At 40.6% G+C, this 21,913-nt stretch overlaps 1 protein-coding gene across 8 annotated transcripts in view; it reads right to left on the reverse strand.

The window, feature by feature from the left end:
• INPP4B (inositol polyphosphate-4-phosphatase type II B) overlaps positions 1-21,913 on the reverse strand; it is a 281,153-nt gene that overhangs the window by 107,686 nt on the left and 151,554 nt on the right. For all 8 annotated transcript variants that reach the window (XM_040063945.1, XM_040063946.2, XM_058420537.1 and 5 more), the window contains 2 exons: positions 4,695-4,745; positions 1,534-1,613 (listed from right to left, as the gene is read on the reverse strand). In XM_040063945.1, coding sequence (XP_039919879.1) covers positions 1,534-1,613; positions 4,695-4,745 — 131 coding nt within the window. The remainder of the gene's footprint in view (positions 1-1,533; positions 1,614-4,694; positions 4,746-21,913) is intronic.

The following is a 21,913-nucleotide window of genomic DNA, read 5'->3' on the forward strand; positions in this document are numbered from 1 at the left end:
GCCCTGTAAACTACACGCTTATATACAACTATTCTTGTTGAAATATTGGAAGGCAGGTGCCAAAATACTTCAAGAAGTTTCCATTTTTTAAAAAAATCCCTGAAAGGGTCAAATTTAGCTCCTTAAATCAAATTAAGGCTCTCCTCCTATGCTCAGGGTAACATATGCATCACAACTTCCCCACGGCACCTATGCACAACATCCCAGGCACAGTGTCTCAGCTCCCCCAGGCACAGCTTCTTGCCTCCCAAAACGTTGCCTTTGTGGACATGTGGAGTTTGAGCAGCTCCTCTGTGGAGCTTAACTGTACCTTCCCAGTAATCCCAAATAAGCCTCTACTGCACTTGCAAAAATCAGCTCAATAAAACCCCTGCGCTATATAAAGTCCAATGCATTTATTCTGACAACCACCACCTAAAAGGTTGCCCCTAACCTTCAAAAGGGGTTGATTAGTATTAGATTAGTTCATTTATCTAAAGCCATGCAAGACAGTATTGGGGGTGATAAGTAATTTTCTTTTTTCCCTTCAGTGCACAGCTTTAAGATGTATCTGTTCAGCCCAGCCCCAGGTTTTGAACATTATCTCTGACCCCTTTGCAGCTCTGCACCCTGTCACTGGCTAGAGCTGTACATCACATCGCCCACAATTTCAGTATGGCTGCATATAACGGTGAGTTTAGGGGACCACAAGCATTCACATGCGAGACACCTTCAGTAATTAGGCCCACCTTCTTTAAACGTGCCTAGTAAACAAACCAAACTGTACACCCTTAATTCTTTAAGCCACACACACCAAAAAAACTCAGAATCTTATACTCCTTTCTAAAGGAAACCTCCCTACGCCAAGTTCCCTGCAATTCTTCCATAGGTTACCATACTATAAAATTAACTTTTTTAATCTGGCACCTGGGAAGCTCCAGGTTATACGGTTGGTATTCAATTTTGAATTTGTGCATGGCAGAATTAGAAGCACTTCAAGTTGATACCTAATTTACCTGGTGGAACACGGAGTTTAAAACACAGTCTAGCAGCAATCACAGAATTGTACAGGCTGGAAAAAACCTTTAAGAGCATCAAGTCCAACCGTTAATCGAGCACCACCAAGTCCACCTTAAATCATGTTCCTCAGGGCCACATCTACACGTCTGATAAACACCTCCAGGGATGGAGACCCCCCTATTTCCCTGAGCAGCTTGTTCCAGCGCTAACCACCTCATGTGAAGATTTTTTTTGCCAGATATCCAATCTAAACCTGGTCTGGTACAACTTGGGGCCGTTTTCTCTCGTCCTCTTACTTCTACCCGGGAGAAGAGAGCGGCCCCCACCTCACAACCCCTGATTTCAGGAAATTGTAGCGGGTGATAAGGTCCCCACTGAGCCTCCTTTCCTCCAGGATAAACACTCCCAGCTCCCTCAGCCGTTCCTCACCCGACTCGTGCTCCAGACCCTTCCCCAGCTCTGTTGCCTTTCTTTGGATGAGGAATGCCAAGGGTTTTTAACTCGCCATGACTTACAATAGAGGGAAACACTTACCTGAGGGTAAGGGTCAACAGTTGCTCCTTTGCCTTCACCAGATCTCCTACTCTAAAAGTTGCAGAGCCCAGGAAGCTTCGCTACAAATCAAAGGAGAAGGAAAAGGTAAGATATTCATTCATTTTTGTTACTTCTTTTGGTCTCACACTTGAAAATCTTTCTTTGGTACCTAGAAAAATATTGCATTTTGAGATAACAGTTTGACTCTATCCACTAGAAACTGTTTTGTGCATCTGCAGCATGGTTATCAGTAAACTCTTAAAAACTTTGGGTTTATGGGCAGGAACCTTTCTCTTTTCCATTAAGAACAGTCTAACAACCTGACAAAATAACAGACTGTAAGATAACACAGACACAGGAAAATCTTCATTCAGTACAAGTATTTGCACTTTGCATCCATTTCTTTCTATTTTTCTAATTCCTGGATTACAGGAAGTGCTAAGTTTTCAATGTTTCACCAAAGTTGTTCTTGTTATGGTTTTTCCTCAAGCCACTGGCACTACCATCCATGTATTCCAAATACAAATGTATTTGCTAGGAAGGTGTTTTAAAATTGAGCTCAGCACAAGTTTTTTTAACAGAAATGTTATAGTTCTCTAGTTCTTGGCAATGTTTTAAGTACTTTTTTCCTCTATTTCCATTCTAAGGTGAACCTATTCACTGCATTAAAAGTGCAGAGAAATGTGGTAATGCAACTAGAATGCCTAAAGTTAAATAAAACTACACCACTACATCTTCTTCTTCTAAAAAAAAAAAAAAGAATATACACATAAAAAGAAAAGTACAAAGAAGAAAAAGGATTAAATCTTCTTTTGCACTTTGGTTCTTTTATAACCTCTGCTCATATCCTGCTCCCCATTGCTGAAATCCCATTTTGTCAACTTGGCCAGCAGCCGTATTCTTGCCTTGGGAACAAGGGGAAAGAAACTCACAGCCTACAGCCATCTTCTATCCATTTATCTTTCAAACATACAGCACAAAATCACTTGCTCCAAATAAATTATAATGAGATCGTGACATTATGCTTAATTTTTTGCACTAAAACAATAAGAAGGACGCAAAGTTTGTTTTTTATTACATAACGCTAAGTTTACTGTCGGAATGGCAAATTAAAATTCCAGGCTAAATTATATACATTCTTAGATATACAAATTAAAGAAGAATCAAGTCTCTCTGAGTCAACAGAGGCTGCTGACAGAGAGCAACTTTCCCTTCAGGGAGAAACAGAAAAGAATTTGTCGCTGCTGAGAACAGTAAAGCCCCTTTAGCCTGCTTTCTCTCAGGAAAGGCAGCAGGATGTTGAGTGCTCGAATGCAAACTGCAAAGCTCTACACTAAGGTAAGTTTTCTTCCATATACAACGCACAGTTCAAACAGCAATTCTGAAATTAGGTAAGCACCAACGCTGGTCTGCAGTTTGGTAAACTGAGTCATGAGCTACGGCTCGGTCCCGTCAATGACACAGGCTCAGACTTCCTAAGCAGCAAAGGGGAAAAGACACAAGCTGAGAGTCTAGGGAAGGCTGGAAACAGAGTGGATCTGGGAAGGGATGAGCAGGAAGGAAGGAAGTTTATCTTCTTCCGAGAGCAGGTCCCTCATTCTGTAAGAACACATTCCACAGCACTGTGTTTCTATGGCAGCCTTTATTCTGGCAACTCATGACATTTATTTGAGTGCTTGTGTTTGAAACCTGACCATTTGGAAAGGGGAAGAAGGGTATTTGGAACGAAACTGATACAAGGTTTGGTCATCTGGGGCTTCTTACTGCAGGAAAATAGAACTATATTTAAGAATCCCAAGTCAGAATGCTCATGTGACCAGGGCCAAGAGACAGCTACACTGCTCTCCCATAAAGTCCAAGAGCTTCGGTCATTGTATCCACTAAACAAGTCTGAGCGTCAGATCTACTTCTCCAGAGCCATGAAATTAAAGGTGAATGATTTTATTGGCTTAAAACATTCTACTTAGTTCTCTGTTTCATATTTTTCTGCTTATTTAGAAAACAAAAGAGCTGTGTGCAAACACAGAGCTACGTGCAAAAGCAAATAAAATTTTAAATGATCCCATGACCCAAATGAAGAGAGTTATGCCAGTGTTCAAGGAGTCTAACAACAAACTGGAGAATACTTTTTCCATACTGATTTAGATACCAACAGTCCACCCTGGGGCCTGAACCGGCAGTCTACAAACCAATCTAACTTGACCGACATGACTTGGAAGGGCTTGAAAAGCAGGCTTGAAGCAGAATTGCTGCTGTAATGCTAATTGCAGAGTAATGTTCCTTTGGAATTTTGCTAGTGTTGCAGTCACAACAATAAATCTTAAGGTATGTGCCTTGAGTAGTTTGATGAATAATCTCAGCTGGCCAAAGAGAGAAGGCTCTATAATAGCCATATAAAAAGTTAAAACACATCCATTATTTCACTAAGATTGAACTTGCTGCCAAGCTACAGATTTTTCAAACGCTAGCTGAAGTCCTGAAAACTATGCCAAGAAAGCCCTGGTAAGGCAGAAAAGTCAACACCTTAGGCTAAAAATTTAAACCCCCAGTTAAATTGTTTGCAGATAGGTCTGACATCTGCATCAGGTGGTCTCTGTTCTTTTATTCCACTGTAGCAGGACCAGCCTTTCCCACCCCCAGCAGGTGTCCCTAGTGTCTGGGAGGTTTTAGCCCTCTCAGACCCAGAAATTACTTCCCAATACCTTTGTGAAACGCTCTGTAGATCTACTCAGAAAAACGAGTCCTCTCCGTGCTGCCAGCTCAATTTCTGAAAACACAAACCAAAGGCAACTCCTGCTGCAGAATGTTTGATGCTCTGCACACGAAGACCAGACGGTGACAGCCCAGGATCCTCGAGGCAATGTCATTCCAGACTCTCAATCTCATCCAGACTGCCTGTACGTCATTAGCAAGGAGTTTGCACACTTGTGCTTGTCTCAGGATAGCTTCAGTTGAAAAAGCTTTTCATAAAGGTGTGAACAGCATTACTTCAATCCATGAGACTATCACTCCTGCCTTGATTATTTTATTCATTCAGCCAAAAAACTTCTGCTATTAAAAAAGCCTGTCAGCTCCTGTTGAGCGGTGAGTGTCTGTGCCTGCTGATGAGATGGAACAAAAAAAAAAAACCAAAACCCCAATCAATGAAAATAATTGCTTACCCCAACATCTGCTCTTGGTTCCTTGTGATCAGGTAGGACACTGGTGCGGACCTGAGAGAACAGAGGGAAAAAAGGCAAGAAATCATTACATTTTCTGTTGTTGCTTTCCAATTGGAATGAAAGAAGTGCTCATGCCTTTCTTTCTTTCCCCATACTTTTGACATTTTGCAGATAAATTTAAATGGAGCTATATAAGTATATATAATTTACAGCAACTAGTAATTTAAGCAGAATATTTGCTGGTTCCTGTGAGAAAGTCTCTCACCACCACCCTTTTATCATTCTGAACCTTCCTGAGTCTCTAAAGGGAGAAAAGCTGTGTTCAGTTGTTCCTTTCCTAAAATGAGATTTTTTTGGCTGTAACCTGAGTGACAGAATTTTTCATCTAGAGTTGTTACCTGGAAACAAAATTTCCACCTTCAAGTGGAAATTAAACAGCAAAAATTGGATAGAAAATGTCTAAGAAAACCCTGATGGCCTGCCTGGGCCAAACCCAGCCCTTTGGAACAACTTGCCCTTAAAAGCAACACACAAGGGAGAATTCACTGGGCATGCACATCTGCTTGATTACCTAGCCTAAATAACAGATATTCATTCCCCAAGAACAAGCTCTTGGCTTGACTTCCAAGTAAAATTCAAACTCATTTTGTAAATCTCTCTTCAAAAGACTCTTTTTTTTCCCAAATATGACCCTCAGTTCTATTCTAGCTGCAGCTTACTTCACAAAAAGAAACATTCATTTAAAGAAAAGATAGTTGTTATTCTGAATATTAATTGTTATTCTGAATGCACGTTGTTATAAAGCACCAGTATAAAGCCCACCACAAAGACCTGACAAAGCAGAACCATAGGTTTTCTCAGTCAGTTCTTATCCCTTGATTCCCCACAGTGAGAACATTGTTTTTTCCACAAAAGCCTGAAGATAAAAATGCTGTAATTAATTTAATGAGGGACAGCATACTTTAAAAATCTGTGGGAGCCCTCCTCTGGATGCAATTTTACATTTAGATTTTCCACACCAATACATCAGCAGCTCCAAAGCATTTGGTGATCTACAGAAAAATTAGTATAAACTGTTCAATAGCAACATTTGTATCTAAAATTTACCTTTAAATGCTTCAAGTCACGAATGAAAATGAAATTACGGACACTTGTTTGTTGGTGATACCCATCTTTCCCCTTTGAAGCTGAGGAAATAATTTATAGCAGATTCTCAAAAGAAGGATGGAGTATCAACACCAGGTAGAAAATGCTGTGTCATTTTAAGATGTTAAAAAGCTGTTCCATGTGCCAGCCTCGAAGAAGTGACATCTGGCTCAACAAGAAGTGAGGTATTTATATTTTCTAGTTATTTTTATGGCTATCTATTCAAGGAAAATAAACTAATAATGTAAGAAATTAACCTTCCTCTTCATCATTTACCTACGTATTTGTAACCCAGCAGCAGTTCAGCAAATATTTTTAAAAGTGTATGTGTTTTTGTATGATACTAGGTTGTGTTTCACAGCAAGAGAAAGTTCAAGTGTCTTTTATGCTTACTGAAACAAGGGAATTCAACATTCATTTAGAATCATAGAATATTCCTTCTTTTGCTGGATAAAATCTCAATTCAGGAGAACTTATTTCTGCTTTTCTGACTCAACACACACGTGCAAGGGGATGCCAACACCTGACTAACCTAGAGCCTTCCCTACAATAAAAGCATATTCCTGAATTTGAAATGGATTTTAAATACAGAAACAATTTCTGTTGCCTTTTGCAATACTTTTTGGTACAGGCATGTTTGTTTGTTTTCATTAACCTCTTTATAACCAGTAGTTGGACAGCCAAATGTAACTCTGTCTTTGGTGGGACTGACATTAGACTGTACCTCCCTTCTCCCCAGAATATATTTTGTTTGAAATTAAATCAAATATCTTGATCCAAATGTGTGCAAATATATGCAATTTTAGAAAGAGTTTTATTATTTGATATTTATTAAAGGAGAGGCCACGTGTATGTGAATACATTCATGGGCAGAGCAGTCTGAACCCTTTCAGGTTGTCTGTTGGTTGAGTTCCTGAACAAACTCTCTGAATGCTGCAATTATTGGGGTATCATTACGGGATGTTCACACAGGCCTCATTATAAACACAGAGTCAGCTCCCAAGCATTTATAAAACATAAGAAACACGTCAGCTCTGGTCCCAGTCCACAAAATGGAAGACGAAAAAATGGAGATAAATAGAGAGGATTTGAAAGGTCAAATATCTTCCCGGTGCCTTTCCTGATTAAACAAACGGATGCGCTTTTTTAAAACCTTGTCATAAATCAACTTTTCCCTACTGGCCCCATCTAGAACAACTACAAAACATAAATGGGAACAGAAAATCAGATTTTAACCACAAACATCCACTACTCTGTTAAGAGAGTCAGTTTTCTACCTATTTGCTCTGGGTTTTCCTGCACAAAACGCAGACCTCTGAGTGGGGAGCTCATTTTCACCTGGGGTAAGACCACGCTTCCCTGGAACAGCAAGCACGACAGCTTTACCTCCCCAGACAAGAAGAGATCACAAAGGCAGGCCAGAAAGACAGCCTGTGACCTAGGCCAAATGGAAAATGTTTGTGACGTGCGTCCATCCCTGTGATTCTGTTTGGAGAATAATACAGTCACCTTTTTACACCCCAGCTTGTTGTACCAGGAAGAGCACCAGTGCGCGAGAGTGGGCACTCATGCTTGCTTTTCTTTAAATCTCATACAGAACAATATGCAAGGAATAATGCATCTGTCGCAGACATACCTGTTACATTTCTCTAGGCATAAATGCTAAATTCAGCTTTAATGAACTGTCCTTTAGTAGAAGGCAGGTTTGTGTGATTAAAAGGAACATTTCTTTCAGTCATTTGCAGCACTCTGGGCCACATTCACACACACTGTCAAAGTACGGAAGATTTATTCACTATCATTACTGAATCTTTTGTGCCTGCCATTCCAGTACATGCGGCAAATTATTTTTTAAAAGAAGGTATTTTACATTCACCAGCTATTTATTTCCATCATATAGATTAACAATTTGCTAAATAGTTCAATCAACATATTGCAGTCAGCAAAGTAAAACGCTTCCATCAATTTTGTGTTGCGTAAGTGCTTATTGAAGGGAGGACAACACCAATACGGTAATTTTCCAACCTTTAGTGCACAATTATTTCCAACAGTCCATATAAAATAAAAGAGAGCAGCTTTTCCCAATGGGCACGCACATGGTATTGCAGGGCTTACAGTTCCAATGGGAAAGCTGATAGGTGCAGAAACAAATAAATGTTTAAACTGAATTAAAGATGAAAACCAATCAAGGGAATATAAGCTACAACAAATTACTGTAATGTCTTATTGAAGTAATCAATAATCATACGGTTATAAAATAATAATATGAGTTTTATTATATATTAAATTTAAACTTTTAAAATATTTTATATATATTTCTTTTTCCCCCTACTACAGATAATAGGGAAAATACGTACGTCCCTATTACTTGCTGCATAGCAAGTGACAGTTTCATCTGTTTACTCATCTGAAAAGGTCGAACAGAAGGGCAGGACTATCTGCATCCTCTCCACAGGCCGTGTGTGACTGTGACTCTCGCAGGGCTGCAGTCAGGACCACTCACTTGTGCAGCACTGACACTGTGCGCTAACTCTCGAGGCACGCTTCTCGAGACACAATGAGGGGATAACAGAACAGACATACTTCTCAGTCCCTAAGGATCTTCATGAACTGCATGACATCTCTACAGCTCAGGGTCTTTCTCTGTGTAGGCTGCATCTTTGCGTGCTTTCTAGAGAACGCACGGCGCAAGAGAAGCATCACGAGATCCCCCAGGCAAAGACTGAGGTTAACAGAATTTAACAGCTCATGTAGGCACCTAATTTGGTGTATGAATAAAGAGCACAAAAGAGCAAAAGTCTTGAGCGTTTGATTACAAATACAGTTTTGTTTGTCTAGTTTTACACCTTGGGCATTTGATCAGAATCGCCTTAAAAAACCTCACAGTTCAAAAAGAACCGATTTCTTAGGAACTCTCCCCATACTGAGCACACCACAAAAAACATACCAACTCTGCAACATCCACATGGAAGCTGGAACTTCAAGTGACAGCAAAGATCTATAGATTATGAGTGCTTTGGGGCACGCAGCAGAGTCAGATCTGATCCAGCAAGGCTCATTAACTCAGCATAATTGCCAGCCTTAGCAGAGCCGCACCACTCTGTGCCTCCATGCAAAACGACACCAGCCCTTCCTATACAAGCGCCCAGAGCCGCTCACATTCCAAGCAGAGGTTGATTCCAGCTGGGCGTGGATCAGAGCTTCAGCTGCTGGCACCTGGTCTGCAGATCACCCAACACAAACAAGGTGTGCAAAGAGGAGAAGAAGGCAGCTCCTGTCAGCAGCCTTTCCCCCACGAAGCATTGAGACGGCACACACAGCTTGTTCCTCGCCGCACGCTGCAAAACAGCCTGAAAATCACAGAGCTGAGAAACACACTCCCAACCACCTCCCCATAACTGGGTCTGTTCTATTGCACAGCTATTTACGTTCATATAGTAAATAAATAACCCTGAAGGCAAAGTCCTAAGATTGATCTCTCTCTTGTAGTTACTGGGAATAAGAAAGAGCTGTCAAATCTAGCCACGTAAATCTAAATAATCTTTAATGTGTTTTTATTGCATGCAATGGAAAAATGGAAGGAAGGAAGGAAGTGTTTATTTACCTTCTTAACATAGCACACAGCATGAGCACTGCATTCAATTTTTTAGCCAGTCTAAACCAGCTTTTTTTCTACAGAGGAAGATCTGTGAGATGTAAGGTTATGCGACAGATTAAAAGCGACAAAGAAAAATGGCCTCTGTAAATCAGCGATAATTAACATTTGTGTCTTAGCATCATGGAAAATAGACGTTCGGTTACTCAAGATTAATTTTCTCTCTATTCAAACTTGGGGTACAGACAATCTGCTGGGGTTTTTTGAGTGGTCAAATTTTTGCAATCCACGACCACCGGTAGCAGGCTAATGAGCTACAGTCCTTCCCCCACCTTTCAGGCTTTTTTGAACAAAGCCCAGTGATGTGAAGTAGCCTTCTAAAGTCTTAGTAGGTACTGAATATTCTAGGCATTTGGTCGGTTATAATTTTAATAAAATATAATACGAAAACACATTGTTATAATCAGCCAGTAGACCTTACCCCCTTCCCCATCATAATTTCCAGGAATGACTCCTTTAAAGCCTATTTTATACTGGGAACAATCTGCAAAGTTTGAAGAATAAAAATCCCCTTCAAACTGCTTGCGACGCCTCCTCTTCCCTGCTTTCTTCCACTGCGAAATAAAATTCACAGAAGGCAAACTCTGGCTTCTGTCAGCAAGCTACAGATGGAGCATTCCTAAGCTCTTTTGGCTCTTCACACACACGGGCCAGCCAACGGGGACTTGTTACTTGCTCAAATCCAAACACCTCAGGCTGGTTATTGCAATGCCACTCTGCAAAGATCCCTGAGACAGACCCCACAACCCAAAAACGGCGGCAGTTAACGGCAGCCAAAGAAATCCAGATGTTCTGACAAACGGCATCCCGAAGAACGCTCACTCCAGAATGATGAAGAAAATAAGACATAGGAATATAGATGTAGGGGGGGTTTTATCACGCTTTCTCACCCTACTCTCCACACACCCAGCTGTGCACACTGCTTCAGCAAAACACAACTATCTGGCAATCTCTCAGCCTGTCTGTCTGAACATCTTGCTCCCCTGAAGCAGCAGACTTTAACCCAACTGTTCAAGTAAGAATGTCAGGGGAAAATGCCTTCCTTGAATGCAAGATTTCAGCACTGCTCGCAGGGCCTGAGGCAGCTGGGTAGAAAAAGGAAAAAAAAACCCATCTCATTCCCACATGAATATCAGAGAACCTCTCAAAAAAACCATGCTAGAAAAGCCAAGGAAAGAACTTCTGCTCTAACCACTTATTTCAGGGGAAGCTTGAGAGGATACAAGCCAAGGGTTGTCTGATGAACACCCAGGTCAACTCAGTCTCACGCTTTAGTGGATGGCAGACAGCGTGAATTAAGGCAAATATTGATGGACTGATCAGATGAGCTCAACTGCAGCACAAAGTTTCCAGAACATGATCTTCTGCCTCAAAATCTCAGCAAAATTTGAACCTTGGCTCTGAATAGCTGACAAAATAAATCGAGATCCCATTTTTTTGCTCTACTGAATAAAGAGTCTTTTTTGAGTATGCTAAAGTCTGCATTTCATAATTTGTGTCTATTACCATAGAAGTTGAATTAAGAAATCTTACAATAAATTAAACATGATGCCATTTCCACTGACAAACCAGTTACAAGAAACAAGATTTACATTAGCATCTTGTAAAGGTATTTCCAACACTCCCAGTTCCTCAACATATTGCAACATCTTCTCAAGTGGCAAAAGGTTATTCGTGTATTAAACATGGAAGAAAAGGTCTTGCTGCCTTAAACAAGTCCAGACCTTTCGATACTCTACACAAAATATCCCTGTCCTCTGACTCACGAGAGTAGCTGACACGAAGAACTCAGAATTTAACCTGTTGGAGCAGTCACATCCCCGGGACACGAACCTCCAAAGTTCCCTTGAGTAGCCGGCGTTATCCCTGTGCCAACACCTCAGTGCATTGCCAGCTGGGGGCCTTAAGTTCAATATTTTGAAAGAGTTCTTTTCATGTGAGGTAGCGAACTAACCAAACGTCAGCTCTCATAGAAGCAAAACAATTGTTTTAAGGTCACCCACCAAAAAACATTGAAGATTTTATCTCCCACTCCGTGTTTTACGGTAACTTTTTAACATACATTTTTAGATTCTGAAGTGAACATTTTAGCGTGATTCAGCTCAGCCAGTCAGTCTCGACCGTCTTCGTTTCCCACCGGGTGTCTCCTGCAGGGAATTCCAGCAGTGGATTCTCCCTGCAGCTACTCCTACAGGCAGCTGCTGCAGTGCCATCACCAGGAAGAACTTTTGTGATGACTTAAAAGGACTCACATTGATTCCCTACAGGTCTACAAGCAGAGCCATCCGTCAGTAACCTGGACACGTGTGAGACATCGAGAGAAGCAGGGACAGCTGCACATGAAGGAACGTGACTGGAGCATACATTTTCTGACTAAACCCACTCCCCTCAAAATCCACCATAGGAGTATGAAAAGCAACCAAGAGCCTGGTATTTTCCATGGAAAGAGTCATTAGCAACACAGGGTTGGTAAAAAACCTTCAGATCATTTGTTTTAGCACTTTACTGTCGCAGACACAACATAATACACCCTCCCCACTCATTTTTTAACTGCAACTTGAAATTATTTGAACTTCCTCTCCCTTCCTTCTGACTGGAAGGTCATTCAAAAAAATGATTGCAATAATAGTTCAGAGTCATGTTCTAATTTACAGCCCATCATTATTCATGGCGAGTTTATACTCATTTGCTCTTCCGCCAACACGGTCTTTTAGCTAAGTAATTATTTTCCGTTCCTCACACCGGTCTCCTGATGTATTAATAAGAAAGGAATCGTATGCCCTCTCGTACTTCATTCTGTTAGGATAACAAGCCAAGCTTTTCCAATACGCTGTCGTGCAATAAGCTCTCCATTCCCCAGATCACATCATCTGCTCCAGTCCCATTCATCTTTCTTAAACACAAACCATTCAATTACTGACAGCTCTCCAGAAAAGGCTTAACCTGTGTCTACAGAACAGAGTTCCCTGGATTCATCTGGGAATCAGTCCTGTTTCCTCCTCTCTGCTGCATTAGATCCACTGCTCAGTTACACTTCAAACACCTAACTTACCCGTGTTTTCCTTCACACAATTTGTTCCTGACGCGTTAAGTCTCTGTTCATCCAAAAACTTCATGTTAGTAGAAAAACACACGGTGATGCACTGGGAGACTACTGCATTTCGTCCTATTTGTACTGTTCCTGACTGCCTTGAAGCAGCTCCATGGGTAAAGAGTTTTATCAGCTGGCAAACCTTTTTTTTTTTTTTTTTTAAAGAACTAAGGGAAATTTCTGCGCACACCAAACACATAGAAGCTGAAGGACTCTCAGGTAAGTATCCACAAAAGCAGAGAAAATAATATTCATCAGTAAGGATCTTTGCCTTGTTCTTCTGACAGTTTGTGATGATGTTTAAAAAATAGTTGAGGCTGAGGTCTGGTGGTAGTATTAGTTAATGGATAGGAACTCACATCTCTTTTTGGGAACTAGGGCTAAAATTGCTCATCAGATTTACTGCAGTAGAAGGTAAAAATATATTTTACACAGATGAGAGGGAGGACAAAAATGTTCAGGGCTTCCTACAAGCTCTGTTTTCTTTGCCTTCGTAGACAGGATCTATTCATTCATAAAAGTCTGTTTGAGCAAGATCGTAGCTGCACTTCCATAGATAATGGCTCTTCCAACCTGTGGAACAGCAGCACTCTCATCACGAGAATTACTGCTGTGTCCAGGGCTCCCACACACTTCATCCACATTTCTAACAATCCATGCTTGAGTGGAGCAAGGAAGTTTCTCAGAAGAACCTCCATAAGATCCTGGGAAAATAAATGTTCCCACCTATCCAAATATAAACACCCCCAACTATCCAAATACAAACATTTCCAAAGCTAACTACAAAGAAAAAAAAGTACAAATCTGGTTTTTGTTCACTGGAGAAAGCTTCTTTCTTTTTTTTGATCAGAACAGTTAAACCTGCATAGCAAGAATTAAATTCTTAAGACACAAATGCTAAAACAAATAACCTCCTGATGATCAGCCATCTTTAAAGAGTCTTTGGTAGTGCTCTGACCTTTGCACAACCTCCCTGTCTTCTGAGATGAGGAACTGAAAGGGGTTTTATTTACTTATTTATCAAATAAACCCTCTCCTGGCTTTAGAAGAAGTTTCAAGATGAATGTGTCATCTCCCCGACCATCTAGATTAGTTTCTGCTTTAAAGGTAGAAGGAGGTATCCCTGGAAACTGGTATCAGTCTGGGCCCATTTTATTATGCAGCAACCTAAACCTAACTTTGTACCTACAAGAGAAGGTAAAAAAGCAGATTCCACACAGTTCTTTCTCTTTCCTGTAACAGAGACAGGCATACGAGAAGAGCATTTCCTTTTTCAATCAGTGATACTACATTCATAATCACTTCCCCATTAAACACACGTGACTTTGCTCTCAAAATCATTTTATAGGAGGACTGGTTTTCCTCACCTGAGTATGTCACTGTGCTTAATTGCCAGATAAAGATAAACCCTTTTCCCCCTCAATGTCATATTTAACTTTTTTTTAAAGCATTACTGCAATCTGCAAGGCGTGGTAATCCTTTTCTATAAGCATGGTCAAGCTCTTGCAGAGATGTTACTTAAAACCAAGTAAGTTATGAGCACCCTGCTTTCAGAGTGATAAGCAAGCTCAGGAAAGATGACAGTCACGGCTGCCTGAGCTAAGTAATTAAAGTCTGATTCTTATGAAGCACAAGGTGTGAATAAAGACATCAGGTATATGTTTTTAAGCAATCATTTTGCTTCTTTCTCAATTAATATTCTGAGGATGCGGAAAGATTCTAGGGTTCAGAGTAAGCCCCAAATATATTTAAATATTTTTACTACTTAGAAAAATAAAATAGACTTTTTTCTGAACCTGAAAAGTGGCCTTTTTTGGGGGACGGTTTCAGTGATGCTTTTACTGCAAATAGATAGATCTATTAGGAATAATACTGTTAGCAAAGCTGTTTAGGTCTGAAATTTGGCCACCACGCTTCTATTTCTACAAATGCCTTACAGATTCTTTCTTCCTTTCAAATTGCATCTTCTCATTTGGAAATTCAGCCAGATAACGTTTTCTGGGAAAGATACAATCAAGTTGATGTAAGATAGACACTTTTCTTGGCCCATGGCTCCTTCAGGAACTCGAGAAATCCTGTGCTCCTGGAAATTCCTGTGTTTTCTCCATCGTATCGTATCTGCTTATAGAAAAGGCTACCTGCTCCTACGGACCCACAGCTCACCCCCAAAGTGCCATGAGCAGTGTAAGAGAGCAGACACTCTCTGTGGTGAACATCTCCCTGATGCTCAAAGCCAAGCCATCTCCACTGAATGCCACCAGACACATCTGCCGAGAGATATCCTAACAGCGCAACAGCTTACTGAAGGATGGAGCCACAAGCAGCTGACAGAAAAGTTATGGCACAAACTCCAGGAACAGCACTCCCCCCTTCATATTTTACTTTTTTTTTTCACTTCTGATGCTCAGGGTTATTTTTCCCTCTCACACTGCTTGTTGCTCCCAGCAGTGCTCTGCTGAGGTGACAGTGCTTGCTGAGTCACCGGTTACTTGTTCAGCAAGTGACAAGAAATACTGCGGGGTGCAGAGATTCCAAGTCAGCATAAGTTCTCAGAACATGTGCAAATTGACACCAGGAATGGGCACAGGAGATTTTAAACAGGCCTTTGTTTCAATGCCACTGAACAAAGTGCACTGTTAAAAAATACTCTCTCTTAGGCAAACAGCCTTACCTAAAACCACCCCGCTCATTAGAGTACATTTGGTTTAGAGAAGTGCATTACATTCTTTTTGATTTGAACCCAGGCCTAGGTAAATTAGCTTCTGGGAAAGCATTTTAAATCACTAACAGTTCTCTCAAATATCAACAATTATATTAGAAATTCACTAGAAAGTGAGCCTACAACAAGAGTAGGGGATAAAAAAAAAACACATGCACATTTCTGCAGCAAGGATTTTATGTCATCTAAATTAGATGACAGAGTCAATTTCTGTCAACAAAGTCAAAGGAACAGATACATATTGCCATAGATGAATCTAAATTTACATAACTTTAAGTGGGTCACTACAGACAGTGCAACACCTCGAGGAGGGGTTTCTGAAATCCAGTGAGTGATTCTATCTGCTTAATAAACCACAAAGCCTGCGCTTCCAAAAATGTGTTGGTAGCCTTATGTATCATCAGTACGTTGTAAGTTATAGGTATCATAATTCATCGAAGTACAGAGCAGCCTCACTCCTTCCACATTCAACAGAAGCTCCTTCCCCGACAAAGGGAATAATTATTTGTAAAAGAAAAGCATTTTAATCCATGATGAATGACATGAACATGTGAAAATATGGTAATCTCTTCAGCTTTGAGGACAGGTGGTGATATAGCACCCCGAATCACACAGCATCCTATGCGCTGACAGGATAATGGCAGTTCTAGAAAATTAATGTTTAGAGGCTTCCCCTTGCACTACTCACAACTAAAAGGGAAAAAAGATATATGCAACAAAGAAGAGCTTAGTGAAATATATATAATGTTGTATTCATAGAACATCGTCCGACTCACGCCATAAACTCTCTATAAATTATCACAGACCCACATTGCATCCGATATGACTATTATAGTGGAATCATAGCATCGTCAGTCTTGGAAAAGCCTTCCAAAAAGTAGCTCTCCAAACTCAACCTCTTGCAGAAGGGTCCCTCTAACAAAAATTAGAAGTGAGATGAAACTCCATTGGATAAAAACCCACTAATTTTTACCTAACCAGTTCTAGGAAACATTTCAATACCTGCACTAATTTAGCATGAATGTCAAAGGTCCCGTGCCCAGCTTTCTAATAAAACCCATTCAATTTCCAATGTTTAAAAAGCCACATCCAGCAGCTGAGTTGTACAAGTTGCTTCAGAATCAAATCCCAAAAATAAAACCCCAAAAAAAGCACCCGCAAACACCCCCTAGACAGAGATTTATGATCTTTTGTTCCTTACACTACGGCTAAGCAGTCCAGGTTCTCATCTAGAACAGTACCAGCCACACTGAAAAATAACAAAATACGAGAACATACTGAGGTCAATGAACACTGGAGATAGGAACAGAGTGTAACTTTAAAGGGAAACAGACAGTGTGTGTTTTACACACATCATTCACACATCACAAGTTTATTACCTCTTTCTGAAGAGCAAAAATTCCCATCCTCACGTGCATTCCCTAACTTGGTGATGATTTTGTACACTACTGGTATCGTCAGTACTGTATCAACAGAATTTGTTTGAAATTAATACGTGACACTTTTCCCCATCTTAAAAACCCCCATAAAGTTGGCTGAAATGAATTTTGTCATTTCTAGTTCATTTCACAAAAGAAAGAATGAAAAGGGTCAAAATGCTTTTCAGTATTTTGATTAGCAAATAGAAAAATATTTTTAAATCGAATAGATTAATAATTTAACTTTAAAGAGAACCAAAAACCCAGCAAAATCAAAATAAATATTCCCATACATATTTTCTAGAATTTGCCACAATTTCTTCTATTTGCACACAGATGTTAGCACCATTAGAAGCCATCTTTATCCAGATGTACAAGAATGAAAATGAGCAGTTAAACCAAAGTACACTGTAATGGTTTTAATTTAATAAAACCGGGCGGAAACACCAATTGATGCAGGGGTTCTAGTATTAATTTTCTTTTTGTGGGAGGGAGAGATTAGAAGGAAAAAAAAAAAGGTTGAGAAAAAGAAAACTTAAACTAAAACAGGATGATACCTTAAAACACGATTCTTTCCTCTTACAAACTATTAACTTTCTTATTGAACAACATAGAAAGACACAATTTAGGATTTTCAGTCAGTTTCACTATTTAGACATAACCACTCATTATCTCAGGAGAAGAGTCTAAGATCTTTTTATGGAATCGTTTGCTACAAGATAAAATAGTTCAGTGCTCCCAATGTCACACTTCTGCTCCCACCCAGAGTTTTCGCAGACTGTGATGTTCTATCAGCAGAGCTTCTCAGTGTATCTGAGGTATACTATTTACGAATACTTCTTCTGATCTAAAATCATCTTTGTCTCAAAGGCTGAGACCTCCCTCTAAGCCAGGAGCAGGGGCTTTAAAGTTCCCAAATAAATCTCAATTACATCAGTCCTTAATTTTGATTAGAATTAGCATTCTACCCAACAACACTAAGATGCTGCAAAGAACAGTTCATGTCTCCATAATTTACCTTAGAAAAGTCCAGCTAAAAATGTCCACTTCTTCAATCCTATTCCAGTATTATTAGTTCTTTCACCTCTCATCTAACTGACTTCATGTAGTGTCTATTTCTATGTACTTTCTGGTTTTCTTCCTTCTTTCTCCCAAGGAAGAATTGTGCTTTAAAAGTTTCATAGTTGCTAGTAAAGGGTTAAATCCGCTCGGGCTTGCAAAAAGCTACATACATGCAAGCGCCGAGGCTGCAGGAACTGAAGGAAACGCCAAGCTGTGCTGATGGAGGAAGCTGGCAGATGTCCTTTCTTCCACCCCTCAGCCTCATCCAGAGCAGCTCAGCTCAGCGTTGTTACGGAGCTGCAGGCCTGCTTTCTTTGCTGCTAACGGTGGGCCGCGTTTTGGCCCTTTCTGCCTCAGTCAAAGCACATGGTCAGCCCTGCCGAGCTGCAGGCGATCTCTTCCCTGCCGGCAGCGGGGGAAGGGCTCAGCCGGCCCAGGCCCTCCCTGTGCAGCAGCGGCCCTCAGCGGCCCTCAGGGCCCGGCCGCCAGAGGGGCAGCGGGGCCCGGCCCGGCCACGATGTCACCTCGTGGCAAATCACCGAAGAGACAGAGAGACTGATCTCCAGCAATTCGTTTTAAATGTCCCCTCCAGAGTCGCATCGACATTTCCTATTGCTTAACTTAGCTGCCAATAATATCCCGGCCAGCTTTTTGATAGGTCCTTGTTCTCCTCCCCAAACCACTCCACGGTTATGGCAGGGAAAAACAGCTCACGCTTTTCTATAACTAGAGAACAAAATTGTGCCAACCCATGATATACACGAATTGTTTATTTATGCACCTGCAGTAGGCACGGCCTAAAAGATTAATTTCTTTGTGTTGCAGACTGTGATTTCATTAAATCACTCTGCTCAGCTTTAAGCACTAAAGATCTTGAAACAATACCTAATTTAATACCCTTGCAAGAACCTTAATTCCAAAGTTGTCAGCATAGACATCATCAGAGAGTCATTAATAAAACACCCTTTACTGTAGTCCAGATCTTTTTTTTTTTTTTTTTTTTAAGAGTTCAGAGTGGAATAAAACCAACATAAATGATCTTCAGTAACCACTCCCTGCAAAAACTAAAACACGCTTGGACTTGAAAGCACAAATTTAAAAATAGTAGCTGAGCATTCTTGTAAAAGGAAGACCCAGCACTGATCCAAATTTCACGTGAGGCTTCAGCTCAAGATAATGTCAGGATTAACAAAGTGTGCATGACAGGTCTGATTTAAAGACTGCAGCTTAAACTTCTCCTCCTTCTACACAGAGCTCGTGGCACAGGAAAGCCGTGATTTAAGTACCGCTCTCCGCACCGTAACTCCTCCACAATCCTCTGAGCAATCCACAGTTGCAAATACTGTGAGAAAAACAGTTTCGGGGCCTGTGAAGGTCCCCCAAAATCCCAAGATTTCTCAAAGCTGTTCTGCGTTAACAGTACTTCCCTTTTCCCTTGTATATGCAAGAGGAAACCAAGAGCCCTTGAGTGAAACCCACGGAGAATGTTTAGGAAACACAAGAGTGACAAAATTGCAGACCTCTGCAGGAAGGTCAATTGTGTGAGACAGCAAGCTCAAAACCAAGACATTTATGGAAGCAGCTTTCTGATCTACATCCATCTCATAAAAGCCACCCATGTCTATGTAAAACTAAATACCTTTGTCCTCCAGAACGGAGGACCTAAGATGCTGGAGTCCATACTGCAATGCCCAGACATCAATTCTCTGTTCCCCGTGTCCTTTCATTTCTGTCATGGTAACTTTTGCTTCTCCCACCACAATTTAATTCAACTGTTAATTTAGTTTTCAACCTAGCGTCTTTGTCCCTAGCACGCAGCAATTCCTTCCCATGCTGCCATAGTGAGACTTGTCATTCCAGAAGCAGCACTTCTCCTTCTCCTAACTCCTCACCATCACTCACAAGAAGAGAAAGAGTTGGTATTTTCAGCCTCCCTCAGAGAGAAGTCAGACTCCACAACACTCAGAAAGCATCCAGACCCTTCCTTTATTCAAAAGTCACATGCCAACTGAGGTGTATTTGCTCCCTCAGATCTTTTTCTCCTGGAAGACAGAATGATTTTCCCTCCCTAACAACGAGCTGAACACAGAGATCTGCTGAGGGAAGCTGGTATTTAACATCTCAACCTTGACAGCACTAGTAAGGATCAAACGTCATAAGCATTTTTCCAGGATTTCTGGGCTCCCATGAACAGAAAGTTTTCTTTGCTGGTATGCCAAACTTCTACTCTTTTCCATTCTTTACTACCAAGAATTTAATAACGAAGTTTGCTGCAGAAGTTTCCTTTTTGTGTAAGTCATTCTGAAGTTTTACCACTGGTGTATGAAACAAAAGTTAAATGTGTTATCCATTTTTTTTATATTATAGACATAAAAAGGAAACTTATGCAAAGAAATGCCTTCATGAAAAAAAAAATGACCATTTCCCCTTTTGAAGTTTTATTTGTGAACACAGCTGGTCGAAGCCTTTGGGAAAGGCACACTGCTTTTTGGTACATGTCTCCTCCAACTCTTTCCAAATGACAGAACCTATTTTACTTCTGACTTCAGTTTCTACACAAAAATACCAGTTACCCATAACACACATTCACAGAAACTTGGTTCTTGCAAAGACAACTTTAAGAAGCAGCAGCTGGAAGTGTCAGCATCGTGATAAGTATCATTAGATCTGTGGCCAGAAAATTCCTATTAATCCTTCTGGGTTGCTGTGTGGACTGAAGATCAAGTCATAATCATGCGCTTCATTTGACAAGTGCCTACACACAAGAGAGCTCCTGCCAGTACTATAGCGGCCAGCCACAATAAAAAAATAAATAAGCTTCGGGGGGAAAAAACCACACCCCCTCAAAAAAATCCAAAAGCAAACAAACAAACAAAAAACACCAACAAAACAATCCAAACAAACAACAAGAAACATTTAATAAAGTGAATTTTGGAAGAATTTTTTTTTCCCCTGTTAAAAAATAGTCTTTGAAACGACAGAGAATTATTCACGTTTTAACCTTTTGTTCAGCTTCCGTGTTGTGGATGCTAAAGATCTCCCAGGGTAGAGCTACTCTTCTTGTTCCATTTCTCCAAAGAAATGGAACAGCAAACTACACTTTCCAAGAAAGCAAATCCGCAGGCTCACTGCCATTTTGTCTCCCATATTTCTCTGTAAAGATAAGCGCCAGTGCTTAGTGAACATCATTCAAGAAAAGCAAACTTCCTGAGCAGAGGCTCAGCTTGCTCCCAGCACTGCCTTCGTATAGAAAAGCAACAACAAAAGCCACTTCCAGTTACGCAGTTCGATTCTATTAACGGCAATATTTTTTCCTCTCCCTTTTTTTTCTCCCCTAAATTTCCCACATCCTATGCTGATAACAAACAGTCCCAATGCATTCTTTATAAATCCCCTTCTGTTGGCAACCCATGAATCATCTGGCGAAACAACTCCTGCTGCCTGCAGGGCACAGATAAAGGCTGCCCTGTGGCACGGGGCCAGGACAGCACAGCCACTTGCCCGAGACACTAGGAGTCAGCATGGCTACACTGAACCCAGACAAGGGCTCTGCTCTTTTCTCTATTGGTCTTTTCCTTTTTTTAGTGACCAGAAATCAAACTAGGCTCCGTGCTTGACTTAGTTCATTGGTCACCAAGCTCACGTGGCAAAGGAAAGTCATCTCTGCTTTTCTAAACGCCCACCTTCTCAGCCTTTTTATATTAAAGCCTTTACAAACTCCATCTGCAAAGTTCCAAATTCAAAATTATCAAAGTTCACATGTGTGTCTTTTGACTTTCTTTCAATGCTCACCACAACATTGACAAGCATATTCCTGGGTGTTATGTACCAGCATTTATAATAGGATTCCACAGAAATTCTTTCTTTTATAAATATATTCTGTACTTAATATATGTCACTTTCCACGAAGAGACACACCAGACTGCACTTAGTGATTGTTCTGTAATCCAGTCCAGAGTTTCCTGCTCTTTGCTTACAGAGAATAAGATCTGTTCTTTCCAGGTATGAAAGAAAATTATTCACAAATGGCTTTGCGCTCCTGCAAATTTCAGTAATTCCTGTACAATAGATCAGGAGAGCTTGACACCCACATTTCAGTTAAAAAAAAAAAAAAATCTCTGCTTGTTT

This window comes from Hirundo rustica, chromosome 5 (assembly GCF_015227805.2).
Source record: "Hirundo rustica isolate bHirRus1 chromosome 5, bHirRus1.pri.v3, whole genome shotgun sequence".
NCBI lineage: Eukaryota > Metazoa > Chordata > Aves > Passeriformes > Hirundinidae > Hirundo > Hirundo rustica.